The sequence below is a fragment of the Eschrichtius robustus genome, chromosome 18 (genome assembly GCF_028021215.1).
Source record: "Eschrichtius robustus isolate mEscRob2 chromosome 18, mEscRob2.pri, whole genome shotgun sequence".
Taxonomy (NCBI): Eukaryota; Metazoa; Chordata; class Mammalia; order Artiodactyla; family Eschrichtiidae; genus Eschrichtius; species Eschrichtius robustus.
In genome coordinates this window covers 3,466,628-3,484,077 of record NC_090841.1, presented here as the reverse complement: position 1 = coordinate 3,484,077, position 17,450 = coordinate 3,466,628, and the positions used below count along the sequence as shown (strand labels likewise).

General features: G+C 47.7%; 1 protein-coding gene across 3 annotated transcripts in view; it reads left to right on the top strand.

Annotated features, from left to right (window-relative positions):
• SPATA13 (spermatogenesis associated 13) overlaps positions 1 to 17,450 on the top strand; it is a 260,134-nt gene that overhangs the window by 205,121 nt on the left and 37,563 nt on the right. For all 3 annotated transcript variants that reach the window (XM_068526352.1, XM_068526354.1, XM_068526353.1), the window contains 2 exons: positions 11,118 to 11,483; positions 13,164 to 13,308. In XM_068526352.1, the coding sequence (XP_068382453.1) occupies positions 11,118 to 11,483; positions 13,164 to 13,308 (511 nt within the window). The remainder of the gene's footprint in view (positions 1 to 11,117; positions 11,484 to 13,163; positions 13,309 to 17,450) is intronic.

Sequence of the window (17,450 nt, the reverse complement as noted above, 5' to 3'; positions counted from 1 at the left end):
AACACTCCCATTTACCATTGCAACAAAAAGAATAAAATACCTAGGAATAAACCTACCTAGGGAGACAAAAGACCTGTATGCAGAAAACTATAAGACACTGATGAAAGAAATTAAAGATGATACCAACAGATGGAGAGATATACCATGTTCTTGGATTGGAAGAATCAACATTGTGAAAATGACTCTACTACCCAAAGCAATCTACAGATTCAATGCAATCCCTATCAAATTACCACTGGCATTTTTTACAGAACTAGAACAAAAAAATCTTAAAATTTGTATGGAGACACAAAAGATTCCGAATAGCCAAAGCAGTCTTAAGGGAAAAAAACAGAGCTGGAGGAATCAGACTCCCTGACTTCAGACTATACTACAAAGCTACAGTAACCAAGACAATATGGTACTGGCACAAAAACAGAAATATAGATCAATGGAATAGGATAGAAAGCCCAGAGATAAACCCACGCACATATGGTCACCTTATCTTTGATAAAGGAGGCAAAGATATACAGTGGAGAAAAGACAGTCTATTCAATAAGTGGTGCTGGGAAAACTGGACAGCTACATGTAAAAGAATGAAATTAGAGTACTCCCTAACACCATACACAAAAATAAACTCAAAATGGATTAGAGACCTAAATGTAAGACCAGACCCTATAAAACTCTTAGAGGGAAACATAGGAAGAAAACTCTTTGACATAAATCACAGCAAGATCTTTTTTGATCCACCTCCTAGAGCAATGGAAATAAAAACAAAAATAAACAAATGGGACCTAATGAAACTTAAAAGGTTTTGCAAAGCAAAGAAACTACAAACAAGAGGAAAAGCCAACCCTCAGAATGGGAGAAAATATTTGCAAACGAATCAAGGGACAAAGGATTAATCTCCAAAATATATAAACAGCTCACGCAGCTCAATTTTAAAAAAACAAACAACCCAATCAAAAACTGGGCAGAAGACCTAAATAGACATTTCTCCAAAGAAGACATATGAAAAGCTGTTCAACATCACTAATTATTAGAGAAATGCAAATCAAAACTACAGTGAGGTATCACCTCACACCAGTTAGAATGGGCATCATCAGAAATTCTACAAACAGCAAACGCTGGAGAGGGTGTGGAGAAAAGGGAACCCTCTTGCACTGTTGGTGGGAAGGTAAATTGATACAGCCACTATGGAGAACAGTATGGAGTTTCCTTAAGAAACTAAAAATAGAATTACCATATGACCCAGCAATCCCACTACTGGGCATATATGCTGAGAAAACCATAATTCAAAAAGACACATGCACCCCAATGTTCATTGCAGCACTGTTTACAATAACCAGGTCATGGAAGCAACCTAAATGCCCATCGACAGACGAATGGATAAAGAAGTTGTGGTACATATATACAATGGAATATTACTCAGCTGTAAAAAGGAACGAAATTGGGTCATTTGTAGACACGTGGATGGATCTAGAGACTGTCATACAGAGTGAAGTAAGAAAGAGAAAAACAAATATCGTATATTAACGCATATTTGTGGAACCTAGAAAAATGGTACAGATGAACCGTTTTGCAGGGCAGAAATAGAGACACAGATGTAGAGGACAAACGTATGGACCCCAAGAGGGGAAAGTGGCAGGTGGTGGTGTGATGAATTGGGAGATTGGGATTCACATATATACACTAATACGTATAAAATGGATGACTAATAAGAACCTGCTGTATAAAAAGAGTAGAAGTTTGAAAAAAAAAAGATGTGGCACGTATATACAATGGAATATTACTCAGCCATAAAAAGAAACGAAATTGAGTTTTGTAGTAAAGTGGATGGACCTAGAGACTATCATACAGAATGAAGTAAGTCAGAAAGAGAAGAACATATACCGTATGCTAACACATATATATGGAATCTAAAAAAAAACCCAGAAAGGTTCTGAAGAACCTAAGGGCAAGACAGGAATAAAGATGAAGACGTAGAGAATGGACTTGAGGACACGGGGAAGGGGAAGGGTAAGCTGGGACAAAGTGAGAGCTTGGCATGGACATATATACACTACCAAATGTAAAATAGCTAGCTAGTGGGAAACAGCCGCATAGCACAGGGAGATCAGCTCGGTGCTTTGTGTCCGCCTAGAGGGGTGGGATAGGGAGGGTGGCAGGGAGACGCAAGAGGGAGGGGATATGGGGATATATGTATATGTATAGCTGATTTACTTTGTTATACAGCAGCAACTAACACACCATTGTAAAGCAATTATACTCCAATAAAGATGTTAGAAAAAAAAAAAGGTTTAGAAAAACAGTGGGCTTCTGACATATTCAGCTCCAAAACATGGTTCTTGAATTTGGAATATTCAGTTGTCCTCAACCATTAAACAATTTCTAAAGAGGAAAGCAAGTTCATTTTTACAAAATCATACTTTTTATTAATTGAAAGAAGAAAAGTTTGAGTAGACCTCTCTATTCTTCAACATGTGTTTCAGATAAAATACGTTTTAAGGTGGAATCATTATGTGCATTTATTTCATAATATGATGGCTTTAAACTGTCTCTTCACTTTTCATGAGTCCACACGTAAAAGAACAACCTACAATTCTATCATTTCTCTACCTGAATGTCAAACTAGCATTGTGCTGCTGTTGATTCTGAGATGGTAGGATGGTGGGGTTTTAGTTAAGCCCAGAAATGGAATTCCTGTGAATGATTATTACAAAGGCAGGGGAGGGGGGACTTCCAGAGCCCAGATTTTTCATAGTTACTATTAAGGGTTTTTTTATGCTCGGAGAACTGGACAATCAGTAGTAAATTAAGCGTCCGCATGCGTGTTAATTTTGCATTTTTAATGAGTTACCTATTCTGCCTGTCAAACAAGTTACAAAGTCCGTAGGCTCACAAACTCATTTCGGCACATTTTATCATCAATTTTCCACATGTTAGGACAAGTGAAGTATCTACTACCACCACTGTGCTGTCCAGGGAGACGAGAAGCATTAATTGCTTATGTATTTTAAATAAATGGCCTGAATCCAAGGGACAAGGCCACTGCTTTCCAGATTACAATAGTTTCGTTGCGTTTCTCTCTCTCTTTTTTTTTTTTTTTTTCGAATTTTTAAAAGCTACGTCAAAATTACTGATGCACGTATCATCCCATTCCATAAAAATCAGAACAGCTTTTGGCTGGCCATTTGCGTTTCATTTGCTGTTGGAATTCTGACAGCCACTAAAGATTCTTACAGCTTAGAACCTGGCATCTGAAATCACAGCTGCAGCACAGTGGTAAGAATGTAGAATGTACATTCATTCCCGCATTCATAGCTGCTTTGCCTGTAGAAAATCTGGGGAAGGAATAACCCAGTAAAGTACGTTCTACTTTCCCATCTCATTCTTGCTCAGGCCCATCCAGAGCCAGGCTGAGTCCAAACCTGGGGCCTGAGGAGGGGAGAGACGAGTTGATGCCTGTCCCCTCCCAAGATGGCCCTGAACCGGAGAAGCCAGTGGCGGGTGGAGCTGAGCCAGGGAACAGGCATGGTTTTAGGGGGTCGTTCGCTAAGCGGAGGGCGTTTGGCCACTTATTTCAGAACCGAGTCAGCGGCTGCCCCTCCCCGCTCCTCCTTCCTTGGGCGTTTTCGCTCTTACAGAAGTCCCTCTTCAACACTTGATTGTTCCTTATCTCACCTAAGTGATGTCAGAAAAGATCCACGACCCCCTGAAGGAGTTCGGGGTTTGGGTTAGGAAGCCTGTGTGGTGGGAGGTGTGTCCACTGCGACTCACCTGCCAGGATGATCCCCAACTCCTACCGCTAAGGACAGTAAGAGAAAAGGCAGCTGCGGAGAGAGAAAGGCTATTGCACTGCTTGTCCTAAAGACTAAGGACCAGAAACCAAGTAGGATTCCGTACATGAAACAAAGCCGATTCTATTTGAGGTCCAGGTGTGATGGGTGAAGGGAAAGTTGCGGGCTCGGAGGAGAAGAGAGAGCAGGAAGGGAGCAGAGAAGCCAGCGGAGGTGAGAGGCTGCGGGCGGGACCGGGGGGCGGGGGATGGAGGGGGCGGCAGAAGCGCTGTGCTCGCCGCCGGCAGGGGAAGGGGTCACAGGGCAGGTGGGCCGCACGTGGACGGATGTGGGCTGATGAGATAAATAAGCCGCAGGGGTGGACACAGTGGTGACGCTTGTCAACCCTGCTGTTCAGTAAGTTTGAAAGTTGCTAAGAGAGTGACCCTAAAAGTTCACGGGGGAAGAGAAAGTTCTTTTTCCTTCTTTTTTTGTATCTGTATGAGATGACAGACGTTAACCAAACTTGCTGTGGTGATCATTTCACAACATACGTGAGTCAGGTCGTTATGTTGCACACCGTGAACTTAGACGGTGCTGTATGTCAATTCTATCTCAGTAACACTGGGGGGAAAATAATTTTTATGTAAGTGTAAGATATTATCCCTTTGGTCTTAAAAGTAACCAAAAAAGGGAAAAAATGGTATTAGGGCTCAAACTTTTCTCTTTCTAAATGTGTAAATATGTCCTTGTTCTTGCCTTCAGCTTCTCAAAATATGGTAGTTGATCTGGGATCTTATGAGTTCCCTCCTCACTTAAATTCCTAGGACACGTGTTGACAACACACCCCATTCCCGGGACTCTCCCGAGCCGAATATAACGGGCCTGCACAGGTGCTTTTTTATTATGACACATTCATGTTCACTTAAGGGAAATAAGGTAATGATGTGTAGCATTTATCTAAACAGTGAGATGCTAGTATTTTGATTTTATAATAGATAAGGTCTAAAATGTCATTTTCTGGAGTTGGAGCCCACCACTGGTCCCACAGGCTACTCTGAAGTGATATTATGTAAACTAGGAGTTGTTTTTTTTTATTGGAGTATAGTTGATTTACAATGTTGTGTTAATTTCTGTTGTACAGCAAAGTGAATCAGATATACATATATATATTTACATTTTTAAAATATTCTTTTCCATTATGGTTTATCACACGATATTGAATATAGTTCCCTGTGCTCCACAGTAGGACCTTGTTGTTTATCCATTCTATATGTAATAGTTTGCATCTGCTGACCCCAAACTCCCACTCCATCCCTCCCCTCCCCACCCTCCCCACCCTCCCCCATGGCAACCACAAGTCTGTTCTCTATGTCCATGATTCTGTTTCTGTTTCCTAGATAGGTTCATTTATGTCATATTTTATATTCCACATATAAGTGATATCATATGGTATTTGTCTTTCTCTTTCTGACTTCATTTTGTATGATAATCTCTGGGTCCATCCATGTTGCTGCAAATGGCATTATTTCATTCTTTTTTATGGCTGAGTAGTATGCCATTGTATATAGGTACCACATCTTCTTTATCCATTCATTTGTTGATGGACGTTTAGGTTGCTTCCATGTCTTGGCTGTTGTGAATAGTTCTGCTATGAACATAGGGGTGCATGTATCTTTTTGAATTATAGTTGTCTGGCTACATGCCCAGGAGTGGGATTGCTGGATCATATGATAAATCTATTTTTAGTTGTCTGAGGAACCTCCATACTGTTCTCCATAGTGGTTGCACCAAATTACATTCCCACCAACAGTGTAGCAGGGTTCCCTTTTCTCCACACCCTCTCCAGCATTTTAAACTAGGAGGTTTTAACTTATGTTCATCCAAGGACTACATCAGTGGAAATCAGGAAGTGGGGATTTTATTATTTTCACTATTTTCTCACTAAAAGATAGCATTTCCTTCTATTATGAATGTAGGCATCAAACCAGAGCAATTTTAGCAACACCTGTGATATAATCACCATGGAAATCACAGATCTTTTTCACATCTTACGACAGTTTTTGCTGATATTCTTAAAATATCTTGTACTCCTCAGTACAGTACTTCAAAGTGTGACAGCTTTTAGACCCATCTCCAGTCCTCTTAATTCATATTACCTATACTACTATATCAAGATTCTTTTAATATTTTGAAAATTGCATTTCAAAATAATCAGCTTCATTCATAATACTATCTGTCTTTTTTTCTGTAAATGTTTAATGTGTATATATTTTTTTCATTGAGGTATAGTTGAGGTACAATAGTACATAAATTTCAGGTATATAACATAGTGACTCACAATTTTCAAAGGTTATATTCCATTTATAGTTACTATATAATATTGGCTGTATTCCCTGTGTTGTACAATATATCCTTGCAGCTAATTTATTTTATATATGGTAGTTTATGTCTCTTAATCCCCTCCCCCTATCTTGCCCCTCCCCCCCACTGGTAACCACTAGTTTGTTCTTTCTGTGGGTCTCTTTTTTGTTCTATTCACTAGTTTTGTTTTATTTTTGAGATTCCACATAGAAGTGATATCATACAGTATCTGTCTTTCTCTGTCTGACTTACTTCACTTAGTATGATATTCTCTAGGTCTATCCATGTTGCTGCAAATGGCAGAATTTCATTCTTTTTTTACTGCTGAATAGTATTCCATTGTGTGTGTGTGTGTGTGTGTGTATCACATCTTCTTTATCCCTCCATCTGTTGATGGAATATACTTTTTATCTTATCTTATGCATTTAAAATGAGATTTTGAGAAGCGGTCTGTGGGTTCCCCAGGCACAGTTATCAGAGCCTCTCATAACTGCCGTCTCCTCTCCGCTCCCTCGAAACACTCAACAGCCAAGGGCTGGAAAACCTACAGAGTTCTGTTTTCCTTCTGTAACGGTACATGCCTTGGATGCAGGTGGCCGAGCAGAAAAGACAGAAATTTTGAAATCAGACAGACCGGGGTATAAAATGGGCCCCTCCCCTTTCTGGCTCTAGTAACGTGAGCAGGGAATTTTATTTATTGTAGCCCTAGTGTCCTGATCAGTAAAATGTGGCCCCTACCTCGTAGGGTGGTTGTGAAGATTAAATACGGTGACGCGCCTGGTGTGGTTCCAGCAGGTCACAGGTGTTCCAGAGTCACAGCTGTCATTACCCTTGTTCCACAGTCTGCCACATTCATTGTCAAGATGCTTTTCCTTCCCCCTCCAGCCCCGGCGCCTGTGCTGGGTCCCCCGTGGAACCCAGGACCCTGACAACCTGTGAAAACCTGACTTTGCTCATTGTGTTCATCTGCATCTTCACAGTACCTCTGGCTCATCCAGAGGAAAGTCTCCTTGCTCTAGTTTATTTTATTTTTTAATCTTCACACAGTCTGAATATGCTTGCCTGTAATATTTTCTTCTGAGTTACCTTGCTGTGCTGCTTCCCTGGAGCTACTGTAACAAATTACCACGGGGGGTAAGACAGCTGACATTTATCCTCGTTGCTGCGGAGGCCAGATGTCTGCAGTCATGGCTGGGCAGGCAGGGCTCCACCCCTGTAAGCCCAAGAGGTGGACCCCCTGCCTCTTCCAGCCTCGGGGTTCCCTGCGGGGCCTCGGCTCACTGGTGCGTGGCTCTGATCTCTGCCTCGGGCCTCACGTCTTTCTTCCTCTTGTCTCTGTGTCCAAATTTCCCTCTTCTTCTAGGGACACCAGCCGTTGGATTAGGGCTCATCTACTAGTATGACCTCATCTTAACTCCACTGCACCTACAGACTCCGTACCTGCCACTATGGTCAAATTCACAGGTATGGGGGTGAGGACTCCCAGTAGATCTTCAGGGGACACAGTTCAACCCCAGCTCTTGCTGTCGGTCCTGGAGACTCATGTTAGACGGGGTCCTGAAGGGACGTGTGTGGGATCAGGGTTTTTCCCTCAGGTTAACGATTCACTTTTCACTGTGGTTTCAAAATATGTTTTGAAGTGTCTAAGCAGAGGTAATGAGATCTATTTTGGCTTTTACTTTTGTAACGTAAAGGAGGGAATCTTGCATAGAAGAAAAAAATGCAAACCGCCCCCCAACTAGGGAAAGTATTTTAAAACTATGCTGGGAAGCAAGAATTAACGAGGCCACGGACAGGTCTGTTCACAGACGTTGGTGACTTGGGTGTGAATTGGTCCCGGGTGGGTCTGCGCTGGGCTGCTGGGCTGCGAGGAGAACCTGGACCAACAGAGCTCCAGCCCAGCCACTTACACCCAATGAGAGTGTCTTTAAAGCAGGAAAAAACTATTGGAGGGCATGGATGTGGTCACCTGCTGTCCCTTCAGAGCGTCTGGGGCCACTGCCTGTAGCAGAGTCTGGGGTAGGTCCTGGCTCGTTGGGTGCGGAGCGTCCTTTGCTGGGTGTTTGTATTTCCGGGAAGAGTCGCACTCAAGCTGTGTTCCCCGGGACGAACCAAGGGTGTATTTCAGAAGCACATAATGTTTGCTAAAAGAAGATTCAGCTTTAGAATTTGCAGGAAAGTTCACATTTGTTTTATTTGAATGTACCTGTCTTCTGGCAAAGCCTCACTGTTTGAATGTGAGCTTAAATCTGAGGGATTGCCCCCCATCCCTCTGTCCCTCCCTCTGTACTTTTGCTTTGAATAAAATGGACATTTCAGTTTTATATATTATGATTCTATTAACTAATTTCTGCACCTCCTGGGACATTCGGTACCACTCAGAAGGCATGTTTTCTCCTTTCAGGTCTCGCGTGGGGCTGTACGGTGCTGATGTATCACACAAGAATCACAGTTGGTTCTCCTCGTGCTGCCCTGTGGGCACGAGGGTTTACACAATCAGTGTCTGATTTCCTGCCCTCTGCACGCCTTGCTTTACCCGCCCCCATCACTTCCTGGAGCCTGTTTGCTCTCAGAAGGATTTGTTACCTGAGAACTAAGACAACTGCTGGTTTTCCTAAACCCATGTCTCTTTCTCTCTGTCTCTCTTTTTTTTTTTTTTTTTTGGCATCAATGAGGAAAGCAGGCTGCAGGTTGCATACGTGCAAAAAAAAAAAAAAAAAAAAAAAACACCCACAAAACCCCACCACCACCAACAAAAACAACAACTGCACATAGATTTGTGACCACTTTATCGCCTGCAATTTTGTTGTACTGTTTTTCTAGCATGTTGTTTCCAAACCTTTTTATCACTGGGTGATGATATAAATGGGTTTATTCTCACTGTGTGCTTAAGTTGTCTGTGCCGTTTGATTTAGTAATTGAGTTAAATAATCCATAATAGCCTGTTTTTTATATGTATGTACTGCAAAAAAACAATATTAACTTTTCCATGATTATTCTCATATTTTCCCACGGTGTCAGAGGAAAATGTTTTAATACACCCTCTTATACTTTCTTTTCTGGAGATGTGCGAATTAAACTGACAAAAGACAGATTTTTATTCGTGTGAGTAAGTGGGAGTTCACAGGAAAATGTGACTCCAGGAAGTGGTTAGCACTAGGAGCTTACAGAACATCTTAATAGGGGAAAGGAGGTGGAGAAAGGCACTTGCGGGAAAACAAGTGACTTTTAGGAAAGATAAGGGGCCTGTAGGTGAACAGCTGGGAGACAGGATAGTTTTGTGCCTGTGTCTGTTTCGGTGAGGGCTTCTCCTCTCAGTGACAAGTCATTCTTCCCTGGCTGGAAGAAAGAGAATCCCGTCCCAAGGGAGGGGACTTACAACAACTGAGCTCTGCTTTCACGCAGAAGAAAATCCTCTTCTTAAGTGCCTTGCACTCAAAATGGTGTTTATGCTACAGTGGTGTATTCTGGACCCCATCCCTGGTGACTTGAATTAAAGATAGTGGTCCAAGCTGTAAGAATCGAATCGGCAGGTAGCAAGGGAGTAGTGTTTGCTAGAGCCCTCTGTCTCTCTAGCAGAGGTGACTTGCTATATGGGAAGTGTCGTGGCTTAGTGGGGACAGAGGTTACAAGGCCCATACCTGGTGTCTCTGTTGCCGCTAGCTGGCTGCGTGGCCCTGGGCAAGTCACCTCGCTTCCCCGGGTCTCAGCTTGGAAATACGGGACCTGCATTTCTGGTCTCAGTTGCCACTGACTGGCGAGAGCCCAGAGTCCTTGGGCCAGTGCTCAGGGCAGGGCTGCAGCGGGACATCCGCCCCGCTGGGCGCTCAGCCAGGGTGGCCCGCTCTGCCTGCCCTGCAGTCACGTGACTTGCCTGGTTAGCCCAGCCCTCCCCGGGCTGGGCTGTGTCCTGCTTTCACTTGGTCATTACGGAACGTCTCGGGATGCAGGAGCGGAGGGCACGGGGCTCGCGGGACTGCGCCTGCGCCTGCACGCTCCGCTGCCCCCCTCCCTCCCACAGAGCCCGCAGCGGCCTCCCCTGAGCCCAGACTTGGAGGATCCGCGGAGGAAGAGCTCCTCTCCGGGTGGGCTGAGGCCTGGGACGGTTGTTCCCTGGCACAGTGTTTTACGAGCAGCGATCCCCCAGGGCCGATGTGGGCGGCCCTCTGGCTCACCGTGGTCTCGGCTCATCCTCCCAGGACCCAGGAGGGGACGGGGCAGAGGCAGGCCTGCAGACCTGAGGCACCTTGCCTGGGCCTACAGAGCCAGCTGGGGGCCCAGCCGGGTTCACACAGAAGTCTGCCCATTTCCACACCTCGTGGTCTTTTCCCTAGTGCGTTGCCTTGCCTCTGAAAAAGTTACTTGAAAACTTAGACAGTCTTGCCGACTTCAGGGCTGCAGACTCTCCCCCTGTGGGATTGTCTAGTCTGGAATCTGAGCTCCTGACAGGTTAGTGGTGACTAGTCCCAGCGCACACGGCCGGTTAGTCGGCTGATCTCGTCCTTGGAGCCCCTAGTTCAGTACTCGCCCCAGCAGACTGAGTCCCCAGGCGTGAGTATCGTGCTGAGCAGCCCAGACTCCATCCTCTCGAAGCACCTTCTGTCTGTGAACGTAGCTGAGAGAAGGTGCCTCAGGTTGCACAGTGCAGCCTTAGGGCCATTTCTCCTACGGGCCTGCGTTACCCCGCCTGTTGTTATGTATATTTGGGGAGACACCCGCTGTAGTTAAAAGTCATTTTTATTAACTCACCGTGGTGCTGATTTTCTTAGTATCTTGTATCATGGCTCATCATGGGTCACCAAACATCACTAATGAAATTAGGGTTTTAATTCAGCCTCTGATTAAAGACGGGTTTGCTTCTTCTCATCCACGTCTCACATCTTTCTGGTATGCAAACAACTTGGGGGGCTGGGGAGGGGTCGGGGATGCCTGGCTCGTACCTTTCCTCTACCCTCCTGGAAGTCGCCCTCACCTAACTTGTTCGCATTTGAAAAGGTTGTGACTGAGGGGTCCTGGAGGCGGACCTCCGCACCAGAGGAAGAGAGGCCGGAGGCTCAGAGGGTCCCCAGGAGGAGATGTGCACCCGGGAGGAGGCCAAGGCCCCGACCACTCTCTGACTACGGCCAGCCGGTCAGCCTAAGTCTGTCCATCCCTGAAGACTCGATCGCCGTAGACCCCCAGAAAGAGGACACTGAGGACGGTGACCACCAGCCCAGCGGGGCCCCCATCGACCCTGCAGACCAGACCCCTGCTGGGGGCTGCCCCCGGGGGGCGCCGAGAAGACGCCCCATCTCCGTGATCGGCGGGGTCGGCTTCTATGGGAGCAGCCAGGCGGAGGACGGGGAGGCCATTCTGCCCCAAGTAAGCCCGGGCACGCTGCCACCAAAGCCACTTAGCCCTCCAGCCGCCTGGCCTCTGTCCTCTGGCTGCAAACTTACCAGGAAACTTAACGCTTTCCTTTCTTCTCTCTGCCTCGAGGATGACGTCATCTGCTCACAGCCTTTTCTTCCTGACTTTGAAAACATGCATGAATTAGAACTAACCCACTGACATATGGATGTCTCTTACTAATCCTCTGTCTTTCTGGGATCTTGAATAATACGGGAAGCTGGTTCGCTGTTTGTTCTGAATCGTCTGGGGAAAGTAGCCTTGCATATTTAGTGAGCTTCCTGAAAGAAGAAATCTGGAAAGAGAAAGTGTCGCTTATCCTTAAAATGTAAAGATACGAAGAAAATAAACCCATTTTTTTCTAGAGATGAGAAAATAATTTTTTCTACCATTTTCTTACTCTACACGTCAGTTACAGCTTTTCTTACTCTTTACACGTCAGTTGCAGCAGTAACTGTTTTGACAATAGATTAAAATCTTACTATTATTCCCTTAGTATACTTTAGTAATTCAACAGGTGTTTATCAATTACCCAGAGAGCCCTTTGAAGCTACAAAACATTTAAATAAAGGCCCTGTTCCAAAGGAGTTTCTGTTACCTGGTGAGACTCATACCCCAGCCATGGTCCAGGGTTCACAGAACCATACATGACTAAGTGCCAGTTTCATTTTTTTTTTAACTTGCTAGTTGATATCACAGCCCATAAATTCTCTTAAAAGGGCAATTCTATATTGGTATTGGATTTTATGTTTACATTCTCCCTATAAGCCCAGCACAATGCTTATTTATAGCAAATACCCAAAAACCTCTTGCTTAATTGAACTAAACTGAACTGAATTCTTAAGGTAAAAAATTATGTTGAAGAATACCTCAGACTTTTTGTTGTGTTAAGATGCTCTGCATGCTAGGAAATAATTCTGGAAGGCGGCTCTGCTCACCAATATGTCACCAGTGCCACACAAGAAATAATTCTGAACGAAAGCAAACTGTAATCTATTTTAACTTGAAACACAGCCTAGGGGAGATCTAAAGCATTACAGACATTTTTTCACTTCAGAGCGTCCGAAAGAAATGGAGTAAGATAATTTTGTGCACTCTAATAAGCTCATTTAGGGAACTGGGTAGAAAAATCCTGAGAAAACCTACGGAAAGCAGGGACCGACTTGGCCTTGAGTGTAGTTGTAGGGACAATTCATGTGGAAGGTCACAAGGGCATACAGCTGATTCTAAATTTGTGGAAAACCAACTGTCCTCTTAGACACGCCTCCACTGCCCTGTTAGTTCAGGTGAACGAGAGCCGTGCTCCGCAAACGCTGGCCCCTGCCTGCGGGTGGGTGTAGGGCGGGGGCCGCGGGCGCTGGCGTTGCCTCTGCTTCCCTGGGGGTTGCCGGGCGGAGGTGGGGCACCACTTCCTCCCCCGGCTTCCCCTGCTCCACGCTGGCCTTTCCTGAGTGTCCCCCGAGGGTGTGTCCTGGCAGGTGGCCAAAACGTGATGCCCTGAGGGGTCGGCACTGGGGTTTCCGGTTAGAGGAAGGTCGTCCTTGAGCTTGTGCAGCCCGGCCCGGGCTGTGATCGGGGCCACGAGGTGAGGATGCTGAGCTCCCGGGGCCCCTACTTCCTGCCCCTTCTCACCGCCTCTCCTTTCCTTTGCAGCCGGCTGCCCGGCCGCCCGTGCCCACGCACCAGGTGCCGCCCTACCGCGCGGTGTCGGCCCGGCTGCGGCCGTGCGTCTTCTCCCAGAGCACCCCCATCGGGCTGGACCGCGTGGGACGCCGGCGGCTCATGAGAGCATCCAACAGTGAGTCTCGCGGGCCTCCCTGGTCCGCTCCCGGAGGTGGGGGTGGAGTCCTCCACCGGGCGGTCTCCATTCAACGCAGGAGCCCGGGCCGCTGCGCCCCGTCCGCCTGCCCTGGGCCCGGGGTGGGGAAGACTCACCGGGTGTCAGGAGCTGCCCCTGCAGGGGCCGGCGTATCGCCCCCTGTCCAGGGAGGGTGCCCTGTGGGCTCTGAGCCATCACGGTGACCCTGACCTTGAGAAGGTCTGGGGACCGAGTTCCTACTGTGGAGGAATGAGCTCCTGACCGTGAATGGGCTCCCGGGGAGCATTTGTCTTAACCTGACTTTCAAAGCTCTTTCTGGGTGTTTGAGATTCACCAGTACTGTTTGAGCAGCACGGAAGAGTTTTTTTATCTAATAGAGTTGTTCATATGCTACCTTAGTTCTTACCCGGTAAATACTAGCTGACCTGAATTTATGGAATGATTCAGGTTCCTGAGAGAGCACGCTGACGTCCGAGCCAGCCCGCTAGCTGGACAGGGGCCTGGCCGGGCACACGGGGCAGGAATAGGACGGCGCTTACCGTGGGGCGGACACCGCCCCATGTGCTCTGCTGGTTAGTTCGTCTGACTGTGCGAACTCCATGCTCTGGCAGATGCTGTTGTTACCCTCCTTTTACAGACCAGGAACCCCAAGTGCAAATAGGAGAACCACCCAGGATGTGGCAGAGAAGGGACGGGAATCTACAGTCAGATAGAATTTTCACTACAGGCCCATGTTTTTAACCACTGGACTGTGCTGGCTCTAAAGAGACCCAGCAGACTGCCAGTGACCAGACCTTCGGTTGCCGGGTTTACTCTCTTAACCGTTGAAAAGGAGCGTCGTGCGGTGAGCGTGAGTGACGGACGGGGCGCTCGGACGCCTGGGTTCTGGGCAGCGGTGCCGCCCACCGGCCAGCGGGCACGACCTCCACGTGACGGTGGTGACCGGAGCCGAGCCGCGAGAAGGGGCGGGATTTAAGGAGCGTTCTTTCCAGAGACTTGAAGGAGGCCGAGGGCGTCACTCGGTGCCACTTTACATTTCAGGGAGAGGGAGTGGAGGGGGGACCACAGAGGGTGGAGAAGAGAAGGGGAACAGGCGGGGTGAGGCTCCACTCATACTCCCCCTGAAGAGGATGGAGAAGGTGACTAGAGGATGGAGATGGTGACGAGAAGGTCGCTGATGGATTGTGACCCAGAAATGGTGGCAGAGGGTGTCCTGGGAGGGCCGCGCCCGGCGCTGGGCGGTCAGGGAGTCGTGAACGGCGAGGGTGAGGGAATGTCTGTCCTCCACGTGGTGCCGCCTGGCTTCTGCCTCAGGAGGAATCCAGGCTGGACTCTCGTCAGACAGGGTGAAAAGGAGAGAGGAACCGGGGAGCAGCTGGAGGTCGAGGGAGTTTTCGAGCATCTCTTGCTTGTGTGGTCCTCTCGGCCGAGCAGGTGGGGCCCCTGGGATCGCACTCCCTCTCGTCCCGGGGCCCCTGCCCCTCCGGCTCCCCCGCCACCTCCTCAGGCCAGACTTCCGCCCACGCTGGTCAGGGTTCCTGTTCAGTTCTTACTGCTGTTTCCCTGTGAACTTTCCCCGGCGTCACTGGAATGGAGTCTCAGCCCCTTAAGCGCGTTTGCAGGCTCTCTGCCTCCTGCCCGCCACGGTCTGCTCCTCTCACGTCTCCTCCGGCGCTCACTCACCGCCCGGCTGTCTCACTCGCTCTGCCCAAACAGATTCCCCTTCCTTCCCTTTACATAGGCAACGTTCATTCCACTCCAGATTCAAAACCCACTGCCCTGGGGACCCTGGGAGACAAATGCACCATCATCCTTCTGCACAGCAGTTGCTTCTCTCCAGCCCAGTCGTCAGCGTCTGGTGATGCGTTTTGAGAAAGTTGTTCAAAAGGAGAGAAAAGGCTGCGAGCACACGATGCCTTCAAAACGTTACTTGCGATGGAAAAAAAGTTGAAACAATGGAAATGTCCACTTTCAGTGGGATAGTGCAGTGTCATATGGGCGACCACTTGCAGATAGTTTACAGCATCATTAGGGAAAGCCCGTAACAACGTGGAAAATGACCGATGTAATACTAAAGTGAGAAAAAGAGAAATAATGTTGTGTTCGTTTGCTAGGGCTGCCGTCACAAAGTACCACAAACCAGGTGCCTTAAACAGCAGGAATGAATTGTCTCAGTTCTAGAGGCTGGAAGCAGGGTGAGTTCCTTCCGAGGCCTGAGGGGGACCCTCTGCCGGCCTCTCTTCTGGCTCCTGGTGGCCTTGGGTCCCCTGTGCCTCGGCATCTGGATGCATCTCCCTTATCTCTGCCTTCATCTTCACATAGCGTCCTGTTGAATCAGGGCCCACCTTAATGATCGCATCTCAGCTTGATCATCTACTGAGACCTTATTTCCAAATAAGACCACAGTCACTGGTACTGGGGGTTAGAATTTTAGCATCCTTTGGCGCAGGGGGAACACAATTCAACCCATAACATACCATGATTGCAGCCGTATATGGCGTGTCCACGTGTGATCAAAGGTTTACCTTTGCAAAATATGCAAAAGTGAAAATAGTGTAGTTAGGCGGGTAGGAATATAGATGGTTTTTCTTCTAACCCTGTACTCATACAAACAGCTTATTTCTGCACCTTCTGTGTTTTGTTTTGTTTTGAGTTTAGTGTTCTTTTGTTGAGTAGCAACAAAAACCAGCTCTACCTAGTTGGAGCAAAAGAGAACGTCTGGGAAGGGTGTCAGGTGTTCCCAGAATTGATGGGGTGGCTGGGAACCTGTCTAGGAAGTGGGTGGCAGTCAGGGTTGCTCCCAGGAGTCGAGGAGCCACATGCAGGGAGCCGAGGAAGGCACAGTCTGTCCGTCTTTGCCTCTTAAGTCACTCAAGAGGCAAAGTCCCAGGATGGGGTTCAACTCCCCAGCTCAGGTGACGTGTCCACCACCTGGGGGCACTGGGACAGAGTGGAGGATGGGGTCCTCCAGGGATGGACCCCTTGTCTTCGGTACAAGGAGGCAGGTGCATGGATTCCCTGACCACAATGGAGGGGAGGTCGTTCCCTGAAAGGAAATCGAAGTGGTGTTGGAAGTAGAAGTAGATTCTGGACAGACGCCCCATTTGTTCATTCATTCATTCAGTGTCTGTTGAGGACCTGCCATATGCCAGGTGACAGCCATGAGCACAGCAAAGCCCTTTACCTCACACACGTTCTAGTGCGGGGATGATAAATTAACAAGGAACTGTAACATGGCAGGTGGCACACCGTAAAGAAAGATAAAGCAGGTAGAGGGTATTCGTTTTTACAAGAACATCGTTTTAACAATGACGCACCTATTCCACGTCTAATTAAAACCCTCTCACTCCTTCCGTGGAGGGAAACAACCCAGAGGCTCACCAGTCACTGCAAACGTCTCCCAAGTCCAGGGCCTCTGAGTACCTCCATCTGTGCTCCAGCCCCACTGCAAAGCCTCGTCAGTGTTTATGCCCAGAAGTAAGTCCAAGCAACACACCCTTCCCTAGTGGAAAGAGGTGGAGGAAAGGAAATAGAAAATACATAAATATTGTGTGTACATACACACGTGATACCAGGACAGGACGCTTCTCTCCTCTGCCTCTGGTTGCGAGGCACACGTGCTACTCCTGACTCTGCCCGACTTGACCCCCTCGTTTGCCCCGGAGCCTCTGCCCCGAGCCCTGCCTGTGCTGGTCTTTGCCAGCTGAGGTGCTCCAAGCCTTCACTCCAGGCTCTCAGCTGGTAGTGGTCCTGCTTGTTTAGAGTCACCATGGTCTCCTGTATTCCCCTCTCTTAGTCAAAAATCAGTCAGTAAAAGTGGAGCATCCGCTCTGAGCCAGGCACCACTTTCACCATTTGGAGAAAAGCAGGGAACAAAGCGTCACAAAGCGTTTACCTTCCAGCATTTAAACAGATTCAGTAAGTGGGTAAGTAGGATTAACTCAGGCACTAATGATCGTTCTGGAGAAGGTGAAGCTGGACGAGGCAGAGGAGGAGTGGGAGTGGCGGCGGAGGGTGACCTCATGTCCCGAAGGAGGTGACGTTGGAGCCGAGACCTGGAAGATCTGAGAGAGGAGAGGTCCCAGCGGAAGGAGCACCAGATGCCCAAAGCAGGCAGGAAC